The following is a 17,612-nucleotide window of genomic DNA, read 5'->3' as shown; positions in this document are numbered from 1 at the left end:
ACCCAGTCTCTCTCTGCAGCCCATAAAGAGCCAAGATGGGCAAGGATCAAGTAAGCAGGTTTTCTCATTGAAAACTAGTTTTCTCATTGAAAACTAGTAGACTAGGGTGGTCAGACTGTCACATTACTAAAAAAACTGTCCTAACTAAAAAAAACTGCGAGGACACACTTGCAAGTAAATATATGCTATTATGAACCTTAATAGGTTTATAATCTTTGGAATCTCTGAAATTAGTTCCCTAAAATTCTACGACTATCTGGTAAATATAGGGAAGGACATCCTCAAAAGAATTAAGTTTATCAAAGCAAATTGTTCAATGCTGCAGCTATTAGCCAGGAACTAAGAACCAAGTAGGGATGTTGCTGAAACTCCATATCAAGTTGTCGAGTGTTTGCATTCTTACACTATACTTATAATGTACTGTTACAAATATTTGACCTTGGATATGCACAATAATTTTGATTTCAGGCTTCCGGAAATGCCAAATGGAAACCATCAAAGCCCTCAAAAATAGATTTCCCCTTTGCCATAACATTCCTGTTAGCTGTTCGGCTCACCAGTTAGTGCTGCTGATGTGTAGGATCCAGCTGCCAGCTGTTTGATCTTGTGCTGGTTGGTAAAAAAACTAATTAGATGAAATACGCTTCTTTCCTCTGTGTCACCTAATCCCAACTGCCCTTCACTGTTACCTCCAGCAGCATATACATTTCCTTGTTCTGCACACAGAAAAGCACATGTAGAGTAAAGCACACTCTCATTTCAAGCAACAGAAAAACACAGAAACAAAAACCCTCAGATCAAGCTAGTCCATGTTTATTTTCTTCAATGCACAAAAAGTTGATCTCTGTTGCCCTCACTTGTTCAATGCCTACCTGTAGAAATTACTGTCTAATGTCTTTGGAATCTTTGAGGCACAGTGGATTTCTGCTTTGCAAAAGTATACTGCAGGAACATGCATAAAACAGTAAAAGCAGTTTTTGCTTAAGGCTGGAAATATCTAAAAATAGGACTGATTTATGTTTTTATTCCTTCACTCCTATACAGAATAAAAAGAAACTTGGATATACTCGTTCATAGTACCTATAGAATAAATAATAGCTTCAAACCACAGTGTGTGTGTGTGTGTGTGTGGGGGGGACATTCTGAATGTGACCAAAACATTGAAAGTTAGGAACTGGTTTCAAGGAGGCACATTGATTCCCCACCACTCCATGGAACTCAGCTTTGAGATAAGAAGGGAAAAGGGGCAATCAGTTTTCTATACTCCCCACAACAACCTCAAAGCTGGGGAGAATGGAGGGCGACAAGCCTGCTCCCTTCAAGCCAACTGCTACCTTATAGTTGAAACAAATCCTTCCCTCTTCTGTAAGCCAACCCACCTTAAGGAAAGGAGAAGGAGGCAGACAATATGCACTGATGCAGAGTCTTCCTCTGCTCCAGAAGACACCTTCAGAATAGGAAAGGGGGGAAGAATTTATTTCAAACACTTATCCTTCCCACTACCCCAGCTAGGAGCTAGCTCGGGAATGAGGCAGAGATGGTAAAGGGGGTTGTCAGCTACTGGTCTGGGAGGGTGGAAAAGTGAAATGTCAAATACACACACAACTCTGGAGCTGCTCTGGGGAGGTGGATTTTGTTTCCCTTTCTCCAGGATAGTGTTTTTGGCATGGCAGCTATAGGTAGTGTTTTCAACATTTTGCAACCAAACTAGGAGCCAAGTTTGGAAGATGGTGTGGAAGGAAGTGGATGGACCTACCATCCTGAATCTAGCTATAGGTTAGGGGGATTAACAAGGGATTCTTAATCACAGCTACAAGTGAGATAACTATGGAAAATCCAGGGCCAGTCTACAAACCTGTCCCTTGCTCAGTCCACTCTAATAACAACCCATAGACAGGAGAGTGAGGACATGCAAGAATTTCCCTCCTACCACCATCCAGACAAGGATCTACTCCCCACTTCCTGCCCAATAGATATGGTGGGGTGTAGCTAAATAGATGGGACCTGCTCTCAGTCCCGTCTATTTCCTCCTCTCTGTTCAACCAACTGCCTTATTTCACTTTTAGGAAAATACAGTCTATCATACTGAAAGGCACGTCGCTAGTTTGCTGGACAAAAAAGAATACAAAGAAAATAACTCATGATGTTATTAACAAAGAGGGTGGAATAATTTCTGATGGTTTATTACACTTGCAATTTGGCACTCTGTATTCATAACACATTCAGTTATATGCTCTCTTATTGTCATAGTGTTTGTGCATATAAGGTTATGCCTCTCATCCCTGGAGCACTCCTGCACCAGCCCCATTGAACTTGGGTGCTTGTGCACAAGGCCTATTCACCTCATTAAACAGGGCTCCTACTACAGAAGTTCTTGTCCAATTGTGCCACACACAAAAAATAAGATTGTCACCCAGCACTAGGGATCTGATCAAGAAGGGAGTAACTAGGCTTAGTTTAGCAGATCACTACTAAGGCCCAGTGCAGACATAATGCTGTTTTCCTGCAAAATGTGGTTTGCAAGAGATCATCTTGGAAATATGGACTCCCTCCTCCTCCCTTCTCCAGAGAGAAGGGGCAAACCTCAACTATGTGCATACTATTATTTGCATATATGTTTATTGATCCTTCTAGATCATGACAATAGGCTGCAATCCTGTAAAGTTACATAGTATTTATTTATTTATTTATTTATTTATTTCATTTCTATACCGCCCAATAGCCGAAGCTCTCTGGGCGGTTCACAAAAATTAAAACCAAACAACACACAATAAAACAATTTAAAATATATAGAACATTAAAACCACAATATAACAATACAACCACAATAAAACCTAGCAGCAGTGCAGGAGTTTAAAATACAGATTTAAAACAACAAAGATAAAAATTTAGAAAGCTAAAATGCTAAAATGCCTGGGAAAATAAAAAGGTCTTCACCTGGCGCTGAAAGGAATACAATGTAGGTGCCAGGCGAACCTCACTAGGGAGCTCATTCCAGAGCCGGGGTGCCACAACAGAAAAAGCCCTCCTCCTAGTAGCCACCCGCCTCACTTCCTTTGGCAGGGGCTCACGGAGAAGGGCCGCTGATGATGATCTTAAGGTCCGGGCAGGCACATATGGGAGGAGGCGATCCTTCAGGTAACCTGGTCCCAAGCCATTAAGGGCTTTGAATGTTAACACCAGCACTTTGAATCGGGCCCCGAAATGGACTGGCAGCCAGTGCAGCTGGAAAAGTACTGGCGTAATATGAGCTCGCAGGCCAGTCCCTGTTAACTATCTTGCTGCCCTATTTTGGACCAGCTGAAGTTTCCGGACCGTTTTCAAAGGCAGCCCCATGTATAACGTATTGCAGTAATCCAGACGAGAAGTTATCAGAGCATGGATAACTGTAGCTAGGCTATCTCTGTCCAGATAAGGGCGTAGTTGGTATACCAGCCTAAGCTTTTTGCTTAGTATTTGCTGAAGGTATCAGGCTAGACACTACCAGATTGTGCGTATATGTCATAAGGTAAAGGGTTAGTTAGCAATTAGTCAATTAGCATGTGTGCTCAAGCCAGGCTTAATTAACTATAACATTGTTCAAACATGCAAACCACAAATGTTAATGAGGACCATAAAATTAATTAGCTGCAACATGTTTAACCTGACACTCTTAATCCAGTTTAAAATACATTTATGTTCTAATGACAACTGCTCATAATTTACGCGGGAATGCAGACTAAGAATACTAGGATAGAGATCTTGTTCAAACATTTTCAAAATTGTTCATTTCACAGCATTACTGAAAAGATTCAAGCTTTCTGTGATAAGGGAGAAGTGTGTGTGTGTGTGTATATATATATATAAAGAGAGAGAGAGAGAGAGAGAGCGCATTGCAAGAATGTATCAATAAAAGCACCTTCATGCTTCCATCTTAGGAGGATGAAAAACATCATTGCTGCTACCCAAACAACAGAAAGATCTGTGACTCCAGTTGTTTATTTAGATTAACCACAATGAACAGGTTGGCCACTGCTAGCAAGATCTTGTTCAAGATGCATTTTCAGATATTCTGCTCTACAAAGGATACCTGAAAAATTATTCAGTGAACATTAGGGAGGGCCATGAGGCATATGCAGGCATATGGTACTGCAGGCATATGGTCCAGGTTCAATCCCAGGTATCTCAAATTAAGGTGCAATCTCATACACATTAGGACAAAAAAAACCTACAACTCCCAGCTTTCCCCAACTAGCGTGGGAACTGAGGGGCATTTTTCTCTCTAAACATGCACAGGGTTGTACCTTAAAGCAATAAAATATTATATTAAGGCAATTAGAATATTAAAACAGCAGCAAAAAGTAACGGAAAACAGCTCCAACCAGAGACAGCTAAAAGCTAAGTTAAGACAGCAGTTCACAACCCAAATGCCTTGTTAAAAGGAAGGGTTTTATCATCTTGCAGAAGGCCTTTAGAGGAGAAGTGAGAGAGCTGCCATCGGAAGAGAGTTTCAGAGCCACCAAAAAGTCCCTCTCCGTAATCCCTATTATTATTAACAATTATATACATCTTAGACCTTGGGGAGCTGCTGCCAGTCAGAGCAGACCATTTCAGGCCAGATGGACCAGTTGCCTGGCTCAGTATAAAGCAGCATCATATGTTCATATTAACTGGATGATTTGTTAACAAGTCTAGGCTATTCCCTAGGATGCCTGCAGAAAGCTGCCATACAAAAATATTTGATGCATAAACAACATAAATTACATACCTGTATAAATCAAAGTGTGGTTTCTCCCACAGGCAGCTAGTTTTACTTTTTCTGGTTTTAAAGCTATGGATTAAAGACACAGCGATTACCATTCTAAAAGTTATCACTGTTAAATGTGTTCAGTGCTAGCTTTACAACCTTTATGGAGTCATCTAATCATATATCAGAGACAAAATGGGAAGTTGCAACAAGAATATACTGGATTTTCGAACTATACCTGAATCATAAAAATGGATCATTAAGGCAGCAATCCTATACACGCTTACCTGAGCGCAAGTCCTATTAAACTCAACAGGGCTTGTGCTCTAAGACTTAAATCCAATGGACTGTTAACTGAACAAACACCTGCACTAGCAGAGCTCTGCTGCCTTTTCCCATTGTGCAAATGCTAGCAGACCACTTTGTAAACCTAAGATATGCAAGCAGTTGCAGAAGGAGAACTTCAGTTGGATTCTCTCCTTGCGCATATTTGTGAACTTAGTTTCAGCTAGCACATCCTTTGCGCTAGTGGAATGACACTGTTAGATACAGCCCTAATTCTTTTACTATCGCTGAAAACAGAGCTGATGGACTTTGCTTAAGTTTTCACTGCCAAAAATTGCCCCAGCCTTACTCTTTCTCACTGCTCATCCTCTGAGTTTAAACTACAGGAAAAAGCAAGTGTCCTCATGTACAGGATGGACATAAAAGAAATCTTCAAACAGATTTTTTCTATACAGCTTGAAAAACAACAACCCGGATTGGCAAAAACGTCAGATCTCGAAGTGAGGGGAGATCTAAAAACACCCTGCATTTTCTTTAGAAATCTGGAGTGACATCAGAGCGCCTTACAACATTTATTATAAAGCCAAATATGTAAGACAAACCTTTCACACAAGTTGGCTTGTTGATGGTATTCTTTGTTCCAAACCCTAGTTGTCCCCAGTTGTTGCTTCCAAACATATAGAGTTTACCATTTTCTACAGAATACAGAGATGGAAGAAAATAAGTGACCATCGCTGTATTTGTTTTAAGATAATCTGACATAATGGAATTACTTCAACTGACCATTTGCCATGCCACAAAAATATATAGGTATCATACATTGCAATGAATAGTCAATTACAAACAAAGGCAAACATAGAATTATAGCTACTCATAGATGAAATGGCTGCTCTGGTAACTCTTGATGAGAGAAAATGTGGAATAAAATTTGATAAACAAAACATTTAACAGAATTATAGACTACTTTAAGCATGTATCTTTATTCAAGAGACAAGTAAATAAACTATACTTCTTTGTATGGTATCTTTTAAGGGTATGTGTTTGAAGACAAGGGAGATGCATGTAACACTCATACATCTCAGCATGGGGAGATATCTGAACTTCCACTTCATATAAACAGGAAGCACAAGTCACCGTGCTTCATCTGTCACCACATCTGTGTAATATCCAGGGCTATCCTCAGGACTGAGCCTTGTCATCAACCTTTACCAGGTTAATCTCACAAAGAAATGTTTCTAACATCTACAAATGTATCAATACATTTTCCTGTGATGCTGCTACAGAGATAGTGATAAAACCCTGGTATGGAAAGCTGGATATTGCAAAACACAGTCCTTAAACTCTTAACACTAACCTGTTACAACAGAAGTATGTTCATCTCCACATGATATGTGCGAAGGCTTGTCATTTTTAAACCAAAACTTGCTAGGCACATTTTCCGCGAATTTGCTTTTCCCAAATGTGAATACAGCACCTGATTCTAAAAATAAATATTAGAATCCATTTCATACAATCCAATTAGTACCCTTTTTTTTGCTATATAAAACGTCCAAAATTCTAGGTATATTATCCCCGTCAAGGTCCTAAGTTCTGCTATAGATGCTTTCAGCAAAGTATTTATCTGATAACATTGCTTAACAATGATGTCAGTAAAAGTGGGCTTCTCCATTTCAGATTCAAAACATAAGCAGCACAAAAATATACTTACGTTGCAATCCTGTGCATGTTTAGATAGAAAAAAGTCTGGCTAGCTGGGGAATGCTGGGACTTTTTTCTGTCTAAACATGCATAGGATTGTGCCCTTAAAAGCTTATCCCTGCAAAACAAGTATTACATTGGGGTAGAGTGACACAGGCTCTCTATCCAACCACTTCCCACACTCATATACATACATTTGCTCTAAAAATCCATTATCAGTTCTTGGAAATAAGTGCCCCCACATGCCACTTCTTTTAAGGCGTATAAAACTCTTCCAGCAATATATTTCCAGTACAACCCTTCCCAATTGAAAACAAGACCTGAGTAGATTGTGCTTACAACTATGGCATATCCCACATTAGCTCCCTATAATTTCCAGGGGGGATCAAGATTATTCTTTAGAAGAAAGAAGAAAGGAGCTGTGGAAAGTCTCCATCCATACATTTATCTTTATTCACCACTTTTTCTAAAATCAATTTCCATGTATGCGCTACAGAGCTACAGAGTGTGTGCTTACTCTGTCCAAGGTAATATACAACCTGGTTTTCAAAGATATCAAGTGATCATGCCATTCTCATCCCATGACCTGCCTTATATTGGAACCTTACATCTGGTAAATTCTACTTCACCTCCCCAGGTTCTTAGGAAGAAGCATACAGGGCTGCCTGACAAGCTTTTTCTTCCAACTCTAGGGACAAATAAACACACTCCCATCAGGCTAGCAATGCATGAAACTATCAACATATTTATGTATGCATGAAATTAGGAGCACATTTACTTAGAATGACATGCTGGAGACACAACAAATCCGTTGCATCCTGAATTCATGTTTTGCAATGTACCAAAAAAAAAAGCTACTAAGAAGACTGAGAATGGCAACCATGGCACGAGACAACATAAATGCTTGTGTGTATGTTGTATGGGTGTGAGTGACAGTGTGTGTGTAGCGTACAATAGATCAAAAGCCAAAAGAGATTATTGATGTAAAATAGCCTTTCCCAACCCGCTGCCCTACAGATGTGTTGGGCTACAACTCCCATAATCCTTGATTATGGGAGTTGTAGTCCAACACATCTAAAGAGCAGCGGGTTGGGGAAGGCTGGTATAAAATGTGCATATACACGCAGCCACCGTCCTCTGCATAATCGGGCACAGAGGCGGAAAACCTCAAGCGTCCTTTACTTGGAAGTAAGACCCGCAGAAACCAAGGGGGCTCACTTTCGAGTAAGCACGGGTTAGGATCGGGTGGAAGCTCTCCCGAGCCTGAAGCACACGCGCCGGTCCTCCGTGCCTGCGCCAAGCAACACAGAGGGGGGAAGAGAATAGGAGGAAGTGGGGATCCGGCCACGCGCTCCCCTCGCGGACACCGCGGATGACGACAGAAACAGCAGAGGGTCGCCGGCACCAACCAACCAACTTCCCGAGACGGGGGGGACGGGGACTCACCGGGCACCTGCTCCTCGGCCTCCCCCATGACAGTCTGGAGGGGGGAGGGGGAGGTGCCTAGGACGTAGACTGAGCCGCCCGGAGCCCGGAAGTAAACAAACCGCCTGCCACTAGCAACAGAGGCTGGCTCCACCATAGAGAGTGGCTTCCAAGCCGGTGTAGAGCGTAACCTCTAGGCACCATAAAGACTCCACTACCCCCCCCCCCGCCGCCGCCGCCCCCAGCAAGCCTCTCCGATTATAGTTTAGGACCGAGTTTTAATAGTTTTCTAGCAGGAAGGGGGGGGGGGGAGGATGTGAACCGTGTTGTCAGAGACAACTGAAATGCAAAAAAGTACGGACACTTCTTTTAAGGTCCGCAAGACACTGAATAGCGCTGTATGTGAATTTCCGATTGCGGTTAGTAAACTCTATGAGCATGAACGCGACGAATGGAGAAACTGATGTCCAACCCAAATAAAGCAGGCAGATGACTACTGTTGTAGTGCTTTGAGATAATCATGCCCGGTGGACTTAATGGGGGAGGCTTTCAATCAGGCTTCCCCGACCTGATGCCTTCCACATGTGTTGGGGGTACAGCTCCCATCACCCCTGGCCAGCTTCGCCAATAGCTGATGGAGTTATAGTCCAACACAGCTGGAGGGTGTGACAGGTTGTTTGTTTATTTGACCAAACAAGACATCTCGGTTGATCAGGTTGAGGTTCCTGGGACATTGTAACGGAGGAATTGAAAAAGAGCACACCAAAGTTACAAATTTAAAGCTTTATTACCAGGATGGCAGATGGGATGAGACACCACCCAAACCCAAAGGGAAATACAGAAGCAACAGTGAGCTACCTATTCATACTTACAAACACACCACTTATGCTGGCCAGGCAAAGGTATAACGTAAGGATGGACCAGGAGTACTTAAGCACACACTTTGTCCAGGATCTGGGGTATCTCCAACTTCCTTCTTTGTCCTCCAGGTTTTTATACACTTGGGGAGAAGGGGGGGGGGCTTCCTTTGAGTCATAGAATCATAGAATAGCAGGGTTGGAAGGGACCTTCAAGACCATCGAGTCCAACCCCCTTGCTCAATGCAGGAATCCAAGTCAGAGCATCCCTGATAGATTGCTGTCCAGCCTCATCTTGAATGCCTCCAGTGTGGGAGAGCCCACCACCTCCCTAGGTCATTGGTTCCATTGTTGTATTGCTCTAACAGTCAGGAAGTCAGGTGCAGAACTTGGCAATTATCCCTATTAAATGTCATTCTGTTGTTTTCTGCCTAGCGCTCCAGTCTATCAAGATCACTTTGATTTTTGTTTCTGTCTTCCAAAGTATTGACTATCCCGCCCAATTTTGTGTCATCTGCAAATTTGATCAGCATTCCCTGCACCTCCTCCTCCAAGTCATTAAGAAAAATGTTGAAGAGCACTGGGCCCAGGACTGAGCCCTGCGGTACCCCACTCGTTACCTCTCCCAGTTTGAGAAGGTCCCATTCATAAGCACTCTTTGAGTCCGATTCTGTAGCCAACTGTGGATCCACCGGATCGTTGTTTCATCTAGCCCACTTTGAGCTAGTTTGCTCATCAGTATATAATGGGGCACTTTGTGGAAAGCTTTGCTGAAGTCGAGGTATATGATGTCTACAGCATTCCCACGGTCCACAAGGGAGGTTACCTAATCAAAAACTGAAATCAGATTCATCTGGCAGGATTTGTTTTTGACAAATCCATGTTGGCTTCGAGCAATCACTGCATTGTTTTCAAGTTGCTTGCAGATGGATTGCTTTATCATCTGCTCCAGAATTTTCCCAGGGATTGATGTCAGACTGACTGGTCTGTAGTTCCCAGGTTCCTCCTTTTTACCCTTTTTGAAGATAGGGACAACATTAGCCTTCCTCCAGTCATCTGGCACTTCACCCATCCTCCATGATTGCTCAAGGAGAATAGACAGTGGTTCTGAGAGTTCTTCTGCCAGTTCCTTTATTAATCTAGGATGCAGTTCATCTGGCCCTGGAGATTTGAACTCATTCAAAGTAACGAGGTGTTCCTTGACCATATGCCTATCGATCTCAAGCTGCAATCCTGCCCCTTCAGCCTGTACTTCGCCTTTGCCAGGGGGGTCATAGATCCTCTTTTGGGAGAAGACTGAGCCAAAGTAGGAACTGAGCACTTCTGCCTTTTCTTTGTCATCTGTTATCATTTTGCCATCCTTATTTAATAGCTGAACCAACATTTTTTTCCTCTGTCTTTTACTATGCACATATCTGTAGGATGTTTTTTGTTGCTTTTAGCATCCCTCACTAACCTCAGCTAGTTCTCAGCTTTAGCCTTCCTGGTGCCAGCCCCGCAATTCTGTGCTACCTGCCTGTACTCTTCCTATGTTGCCTGGCCTTCCTTCCACTTCCTATATGTGTCCTTTTTTGTTTTCAGGTCATCTTTTTGTGAAGCCACATCGGCTTCTTTTGTTGTCTTCCACCTTTTTTTCTTGTTGGAATTGTTTGTAATTGTGCCTTGAGAATTTCCTTTTTTAAGAACTCCCACCCATCTTGGAAGGTGCCTGTCTTCACACTTAGCCAGAGCCAGTTCTCAGGAATTGTTACTCTTTGCATCCTACAGCCAACCAGCACTTATCAAGACTGCATGGCACACCTTGTTATGCATGGTACATCTTGTTATTTCAGCATGGTCTTTTGCACCCTTTTCCTCATCTCCCATTCTTAGTACTATGTTTTCCTGTCTTGACTGAAGTCTTCATACATATCTCCCCTACTATCCTTATGCCCCTTCTGTTGTAAGAAGAGAAACCATGCACATCAACATGCTCACATCCCTAACATTTCCATCTGAAAGAAACCAAGTGGATCCATTCACAACAGAATGCAATCAAAGCCAGATCCAAACTGTACATCAGAGCAGGGCACAGCTTAATATAACAAAGACAGGAATGTGGTTCTCTACCCTTTAAAGGAAAGATCAGTAGGCTAGATGGGTTATACATAGGCATCCATCCACAAGTACTTCGGGGGTGGGGGTGGAAAGGAAGAGAACAGCCATTACTTATGCACAGACTGTTACATAATAATCACAATAAAGGGAACTTTGTCATTTCATTCATCACAAGGGCACCAAGTTGGTGAAGGCTGCTTTACATGGTAATGTGCAGGTAGGCACTCATCCATCTATCCATATGAGCTGACAACATTCCCTCTATCTTCTCCTCTATAACAACCTTGCATGTATTTTCCTGCATGAAGTGGAGCCCAGATGGTATCTCCCTCCACAAGCTAGGCCAACATTTTAAGAAGCTGTGCTGCACCATTCAGCCACCAATTCTGAGTGCTGGTGTGTGTGCCCTTGAGCAACAGAGAATCAATAGGCTCTCTTTGGCATAAGGATCTTAGGGGAGATGTGTGTAAAGACACATCCCTTCCTTTTGAACAGGGTGGCAACTCAAGGGTCAAGAGGCAAAGCTTGGTGGGACCTAGAGCCCACAAAAATGCTCTGTTCATCTAAACTTTAGATTCTAAAGTGTACAGCTTTTGCTTGTACTTACAAGTTCCCTGCCACCAGCTAATGCCATATGATATCCAGCAACCACAGATAAACACCATCTGGACAACTGGAAAGCAAGAACCCTCAAGAAAATTAGTTAAGCCACACATCACATGCATTATATGATGGACAAATTAAGCATGTAGAAAACTTTCCAGAAACATTTGTCCATTTTAGAGATGGACAACATAACATTAAGCCTAAAAGATAGGAGTGGGGGAATTGTTGTTTTAAGCCCCAGGGACAAAGCATCAGCAAACAAGCGAGTTAAGCAACTATGTGAGGGAAAGGTAAGTGAAATTACTTAATTATTTGTTAAAGTACCTCAGGTAATAATTTCAAATTGATAAATAGCAGCTGAAGCCAAAACAAGGACACAGCTAAACTTCAGAGGGATAACCCCTTACAAACTTACCAGAACTAAATATTGCGGTGGGCAGGCAGGAATCCAGCAAGAACTTACAGGCCTTGTAGCCTTGCATTAACAAAACCCCCTGAGTGGTTGAAAGGAACCTCAGCTGCATATTTTAAACTAACCTCAAACGGAGGTTAGAAAGGGAAGAATAAGAGACTGCTTAAAGCAAGTGCAGGCTAGCTTCAGATTGGGCTCAGTTTAGGCTCAGGCTTTAGGTCTTAAAAAGCAGTTCATTAAATAAAGCAAGTTTAAGAGTTCAGCATATCATTTAAATTTTAAAAAACACACAGAAAAAGGATCCAGACCTTGCAAGCCACAGCCTTCCCAAATCACCTACCCTTTGTCTGCTGTCCCCTCCAATGACCCATTGAATAGAGGATCTCCCCTCAATAGGTCTCCTATTCACTACTGTTAAGAGTCCTCCTTCCTAAATAGGAATTGCCATTCCCTGGGGGTCCAACTGACCTACATTCCCAGCCACTGAAAGTCAGTGCTGATCAGGAAGTCACACACAGCCTCCCTTGCTTTTCAAATGAAGCCCTTCAATCAGATTCACTGCAGCAGCAGTTGGGCACATCTATATAGATAAGGAGGCAGGAGACAAAATATCAGCAAACAACTGAGCTAAGCAACTATGAAATTTAGCAACAGGATGAGGAAGCTGAGGCAGTCAACTCTTTCTTTTCTATTCTGTACTCACAGTAAGTAACTGTAAATAAAAAACTATAAATAATTTCCCCACCTTCTCATAGTAAACAACTAAGTTCCTAGGGAAAACATATTCAAATAACAAACCAGTTGTGAAGGTTGAAAGCCAGTAGGGGGGCAGGGGCTATCCATTGTATTGCCCTGAGTGCCAAATGTATGACTTTCTACCTGCTGGACAGAAGGCATGGGTGTGTACTCGGTGTAGTGAGCTACTGGCTCTCAGGAAACACGTTTGTTCCCTTGAGGCCAAGGTTGCTGACCTGGAGAAGTTAAGAGAGGCAGAGAGGTTGGTGGATGAGACCTTCAGGGACCTATTAGCTGTGTCCCACTCCCAGCGTGACAGCTCCTTTGCCATCATGGAGAATGTGGGTCTCGGGGAAGGAGAGCATCATTCTGAGGAAGAGGGAAATGATGCCTTAGAAGGGATCCATTCCTTGGAAGACGAACAAATATCTTCTCGCACTGAGGACGTGCCTTCGGGGCAAGGGGGCTTGTGGTAGTGGAAGATTTGATCATTAGATACATAGACAGCTGGGTTTGTGATAGCCGTGTAGATGGCATGGTGAATTGCTTGCCTGGTGCGAAGGTTGCAGATGTCATGCACTGTCTAGATAGCCTAGTAGATAGTGCTGGGGTGGAGTCAGTGGTCGTGGTCCAAGTTGGTACCAGCGATGTGGGGAAATGTATTCATGAGGTCCTGGAAGCCAAATTTAGGTTGCTAGGTAGGCGGTTGAGATCGAGGACCACCAAGGCATCTTAAAGAGGAACAAATTTATTATGGCATAAGATTTCGTAGACTAAAGACCACGTCATCTGATGAAGTGGACTATAATCCATGAAAGCTTGTCCCATACTAAATTTGTTAATTGCTACAAGACATTTTGCTGTTTTTATTTTTATCCTACCTATATTCCCCAAAGAGTTGAGGGCAATGTAAATCATTCTCCACCACTATGTCCATCCCTTTAAGGGAGAAGAAGAAGCAGTTTCCAAAATGTTTATTGGTTGTTCTTAATAAACATAATAAACTCACATGCTGAATGCCAGCTTTAATCTTCTCTGTTGTGTGACTTCTTCCCACCCACCAACAGTTTAAGGTGCAATCCTATGCATGTTTAGACAGAGAAAAGGCCTACAACTCCCAGCATTCCCCGGCCAGTTTTGTAGGCCTTTTCTCTGTCCAAACATGCATCGGATTGCGCCCTTCATTACCTTTTCCCCACCACCTGCTTTTAAAAACTAGAGTTCAGAACAGGCTCGTCCAGTGAAGAAAACAGAAAAAAATGGTAGGAGAAAAAAATGTTATTTCAAAACACTGCAAGAAATCCTCTAACCTTGCCTGTTCTACTGTTTTTTGGCATGGGTTCCGTGGTACTTCTGCCACTCTTGCCCCGCAAATACAGGATCCTACATGCGACAGGAACTCTTTGAAAAAGAAGAGCCTCTTCGTAACTAGCGAGATCGACCGGAAATCTCTCCAGAAAGGCAAGTCCCGCCCTCGTCTCTCTTCCACGGGCGTTAGAGCGCCTCCTACCGGTCGATTGGTGCGCGTTCTGACTGAGCACGCCCGGAGGATGGGGCGAGTTGTCGCTACTGCCGTAAGGCGCGGACCCGCTTAGGCAGAGCTCCGTTGGGCATTCTTGGTTGCGTTGGGGAGGTTTGCCAGGGCTCAGCCCCTGCGCCTGTTTTGTTTTGTTTTGTTTGAATGTCAGGGCTCATTTATGTATAGTAGTGGGAAAGAGAAGGGCGCTTCTCCGTGTGTACAGAGTGCTTTCTTCTTGAGCTACCAAACCAATGTGGTTTTTTGGTTTTTACAGAGATCTGGCCTAACGAATTTGGTACGAGGCTGAGCTGAGGATCAGAAATTACTTGGTTTGACTCTCAGTCATGGCCTCGCTAGGTGACCTTAGCCTACACACACTCCCTCAGTCAGCCCCCCCCCCCCCATTTGCATCACAGGGGCATAATAATACTGAATCATAGAATCATAGAATAGTAGGGTTGGAAGGGGCCGACAAGGTGTTGTTGCAAGGATTTTAACTAGGTAATGCCTGTGAAATGCTTTGGACGCTTAAAGTGCTATACAAACGTTTATTATAACAATTACTATGTTTTCAAATTGCCAGTTCCACATAAACACAGGACTTTGTAACACGCATTAAGGCATTTCCATAGATGATATGAAGCATATAGACTGCTTAAATCAGGATATGTACATACCATAGCTATTCACTTAAGGAGCTTCCAGGCAGACAGCTCCTAGTGCTATCAGTCAAAAGACATTGTGCAAGTATTCCGTCTTTCACCCCTTCAAGGATTTGTGTGTATGTGGTAAGAAAAAAGATGGGGAAAATAGTGGGAAAACATGGAAGGCTTGTAAATGGAAAACAGGTGCTTCCAGACAAGACTTTTATGGCACCATTGCTCTGTCTCATTCACAGAATTATATGGGGGATTTAGACATTTTCCCACCACTTCTTATGTATTTTCTCTTCCAGCAGAAAATCCATTAAGAAAAAAAAGACATAATAGCTGCACAGTGCGTTCTCATTGGTAGCACTAAGAGCCCTCTGTCTAGAAACACCTGTTACTTGGACGCACATACCCGATAAAATGTCTCCCATGAACGAGGCATGTCATTTCACAAGAAGCACCTCATCTGGAAGTACCCAAAGTCACATGTAGTAAATGAATTGCCTTTAGGTGTCCAGACAGGAAAGCTTTTCTCACATGGAAGACGATCCCTTTTTCTTAACATTGCTTTGCTGGGCAAGCAGGCTAGTAAAAAAAAAATAAATGGTGAGCTCTTGTGGATATTTGCAAAATTAGCTTAAACCTGAGTCTATTATGCTGATGTAAACTACATTGGCTAGGAAGTAGATTGGCATTCTCCTCCACAGTTGATCTTAGATGAACAATATTCATCTAAGAGCCAGTGTGGTGTAGTGGCTAGAGTGTTGGACTGGGAGCCGGGAGATCCGGGTTCTAATCCCCACTTGGCCATGGAAGCTCACTGGGTGACTTTGGGCCAGTCACAGACTCTCAGCCCAACCCACCTCACAGGGTTGTTGTTGTGAGGATAAAATGGAGAGGAGGAGGGTTATGTACGCCGCCTTGCGTTTCTTAAAGAGGCAAAATGGTGGGATATAAATGTAATAATAAATAAATTGAATGAATTAATGAATGAATGAATAAATAATATTCCTATGTAGCACAAATAGCATGGAGCAGGCATACTTTTTATTGTCACATATGAAAATGGCCTTAGAAGCTGAGGATGCCACTGTAAGGACCTTGGGAGTGGACCATATACCTTTCTCACTCCAGGGCAGAGCCTTGTAGCAGCTGCCACTGCATAACACAATAGTGTCATAGAGTCAGGTCAGATTATCTGTTTACACAAGGGCTTGAGCTAGCATGTGGGGCTTCACTTCCTGATCCAGTGAGCTGCTCTACTTATGCAGCTGCTCCATAGGTCGAGACCATTCACTGTAATGATCTCTGCTATTGTCACCACTGTTGTTGGATTTGATTGCTCCTGTTGCTTTTTACTGTGCTGTTTTAACATGTTTCAGTTTATATATTTTAAATCATTCTTAGCTGCTCATCAGCCACCCTAAGAGCATTTGTCTGAAGGGTAGTATATAAATATTTAGATTAAATAAACAAGCATGTTTGCAAGTATTTGCTAGAGCCTGATGATTTACAGGGGCTCCCCAACCTTTTTGGGTCAGTGGGCATATTTGGAATTTTGAGAGTGTCATGGGCACTTTCACAAAATGGCTGCAACAGGGGCTTACCCATTCATAAAACGGTAGCCATGGTGGATATGGTGGGTCACATTTCCCAGAAAGCAAGCTGGTGAGACCAAAAGAGAAGTAACTTGCCCAAAAATCTAGGTATGAGGCAAAGGTGGAGTCTGAACTCCAAAACATAAAACCACTCTTATGAACCCAAATAAAGATGGTGCTGGAAGGCAGAATTTCTCTTTGGAGCATGCCAGTCTCCCAGCTATTTTTTAATTTAAAAAAATCGTAAGTAATAAAATAAAAATCAGATGGGGTCAGGCAGCCTGGTGGGTGCCAAAAGAGGTGTCTATGGACACATTAGAAACCCCAGCTTTAAAACAGTGCTGTTATGGACCTGATTCAGTCATTTTATGGTTGCTGTTGTTCAGTCGTGTCTGACTCTTCGTGACCCCATAGACCATAGCACGCCAGGCCTTCCTGTCCTCCGCTCTCTCCTGGAGCGTGCTCAAGTTCATATTCATTGCATTGGTGATGCTATCTAGCCATCTCATCCTCTGCCGTCCCCTTCTCCTTTTGCCTTCAATCTTTCCCAGCATCAGGGTCTTTTCCAGGGAGTTTTCTCTTTGCATTAAGTGGCCAAAATATTTGAGCTTCAGTATCTGTCCTTCCAATGAGCAGTCAGGGTTGATTTCCTTTAGGATTGACATTTTATGGTACAGCAAGTCTTTGGTATAGTGAAGGAGTGGGCGCATCACGTGTAATGTGGACATCTGATCATATGGCTGTCTGATTTGTGTGATGCTTCCCCCACAAAAATAGTGTGGTGGGGGAGAAGATTACATGAATGAGCTTTCTGTATGATCTGTGTCTGTATGGAGCACCTGCATCACACATCAATTTATCTGAGTGGCAGAGAGGAGAGGGGGCCCCTGCTCCACCCCCATGAGAAGGCCCTTGGCAACCAGGTAAATGTCTGACTGAGCCATAGATGTTGCTAGAATGTTTCGACCTAGTCTCACGTGCTAATGACACAACCTATGGATTTT

At 42.9% G+C, this 17,612-nt stretch overlaps 2 protein-coding genes across 11 annotated transcripts in view; one reads left to right on the top strand and one right to left on the bottom strand.

The window, feature by feature from the left end:
• The window catches only part of RPGR (retinitis pigmentosa GTPase regulator), a 57,621-nt gene extending 43,276 nt beyond the window's left edge, over nt 1-14,345 (bottom strand). For 4 of the 8 annotated variants that reach the window (XR_014789146.1, XM_084843943.1, XM_084843946.1 and 1 more), the window contains exons 1-5: nt 8,156-8,313; nt 6,366-6,491; nt 5,614-5,706; nt 4,748-4,810; nt 558-716 (exon numbers count right to left, since the gene is read on the bottom strand). Coding sequence is in view for 7 of the 8 variants with exons in the window: in XM_084843943.1 (XP_084700069.1) it covers nt 558-716; nt 4,748-4,810; nt 5,614-5,706; nt 6,366-6,491; nt 8,156-8,291 (577 nt within the window). In the remaining variant the exon portion in view is untranslated. Of the gene's footprint in view, nt 1-557; nt 717-3,898; nt 3,984-4,747; nt 4,811-5,613; nt 5,707-6,365; nt 6,492-8,155; nt 8,314-14,151 lie in introns of those variants that run through there. The other 4 variants (XM_084843945.1, XM_084843948.1, XM_084843944.1 and 1 more) reach the window with 4 other exon arrangements.
• Nucleotides 14,346-14,363: 18 nt separating this feature from the next.
• The window catches only part of OTC (ornithine transcarbamylase), a 32,593-nt gene continuing 29,344 nt past the window's right edge, over nt 14,364-17,612 (top strand). Inside the window, exon 1 of one of the 3 annotated variants that reach the window (XM_084843953.1) lies at nt 14,364-14,420. In XM_084843953.1, coding sequence (XP_084700079.1) covers nt 14,392-14,420 — 29 coding nt within the window. In that variant the 5' untranslated portion in view covers nt 14,364-14,391. Of the gene's footprint in view, nt 14,656-17,431; nt 17,532-17,612 lie in introns of those variants that run through there. The other 2 variants (XM_084843956.1, XM_084843954.1) reach the window with 2 other exon arrangements.

The sequence above is a fragment of the Heloderma suspectum genome, chromosome 3 (assembly GCF_057233095.1).
Source record: "Heloderma suspectum isolate Gila_16-S chromosome 3, 16-S_ref, whole genome shotgun sequence".
Classification (NCBI taxonomy): Eukaryota; Metazoa; Chordata; class Lepidosauria; order Squamata; family Helodermatidae; genus Heloderma; species Heloderma suspectum.
Note: the sequence above shows the minus strand (reverse complement) of the source record. Positions and strands in the feature narration are given on the sequence as shown.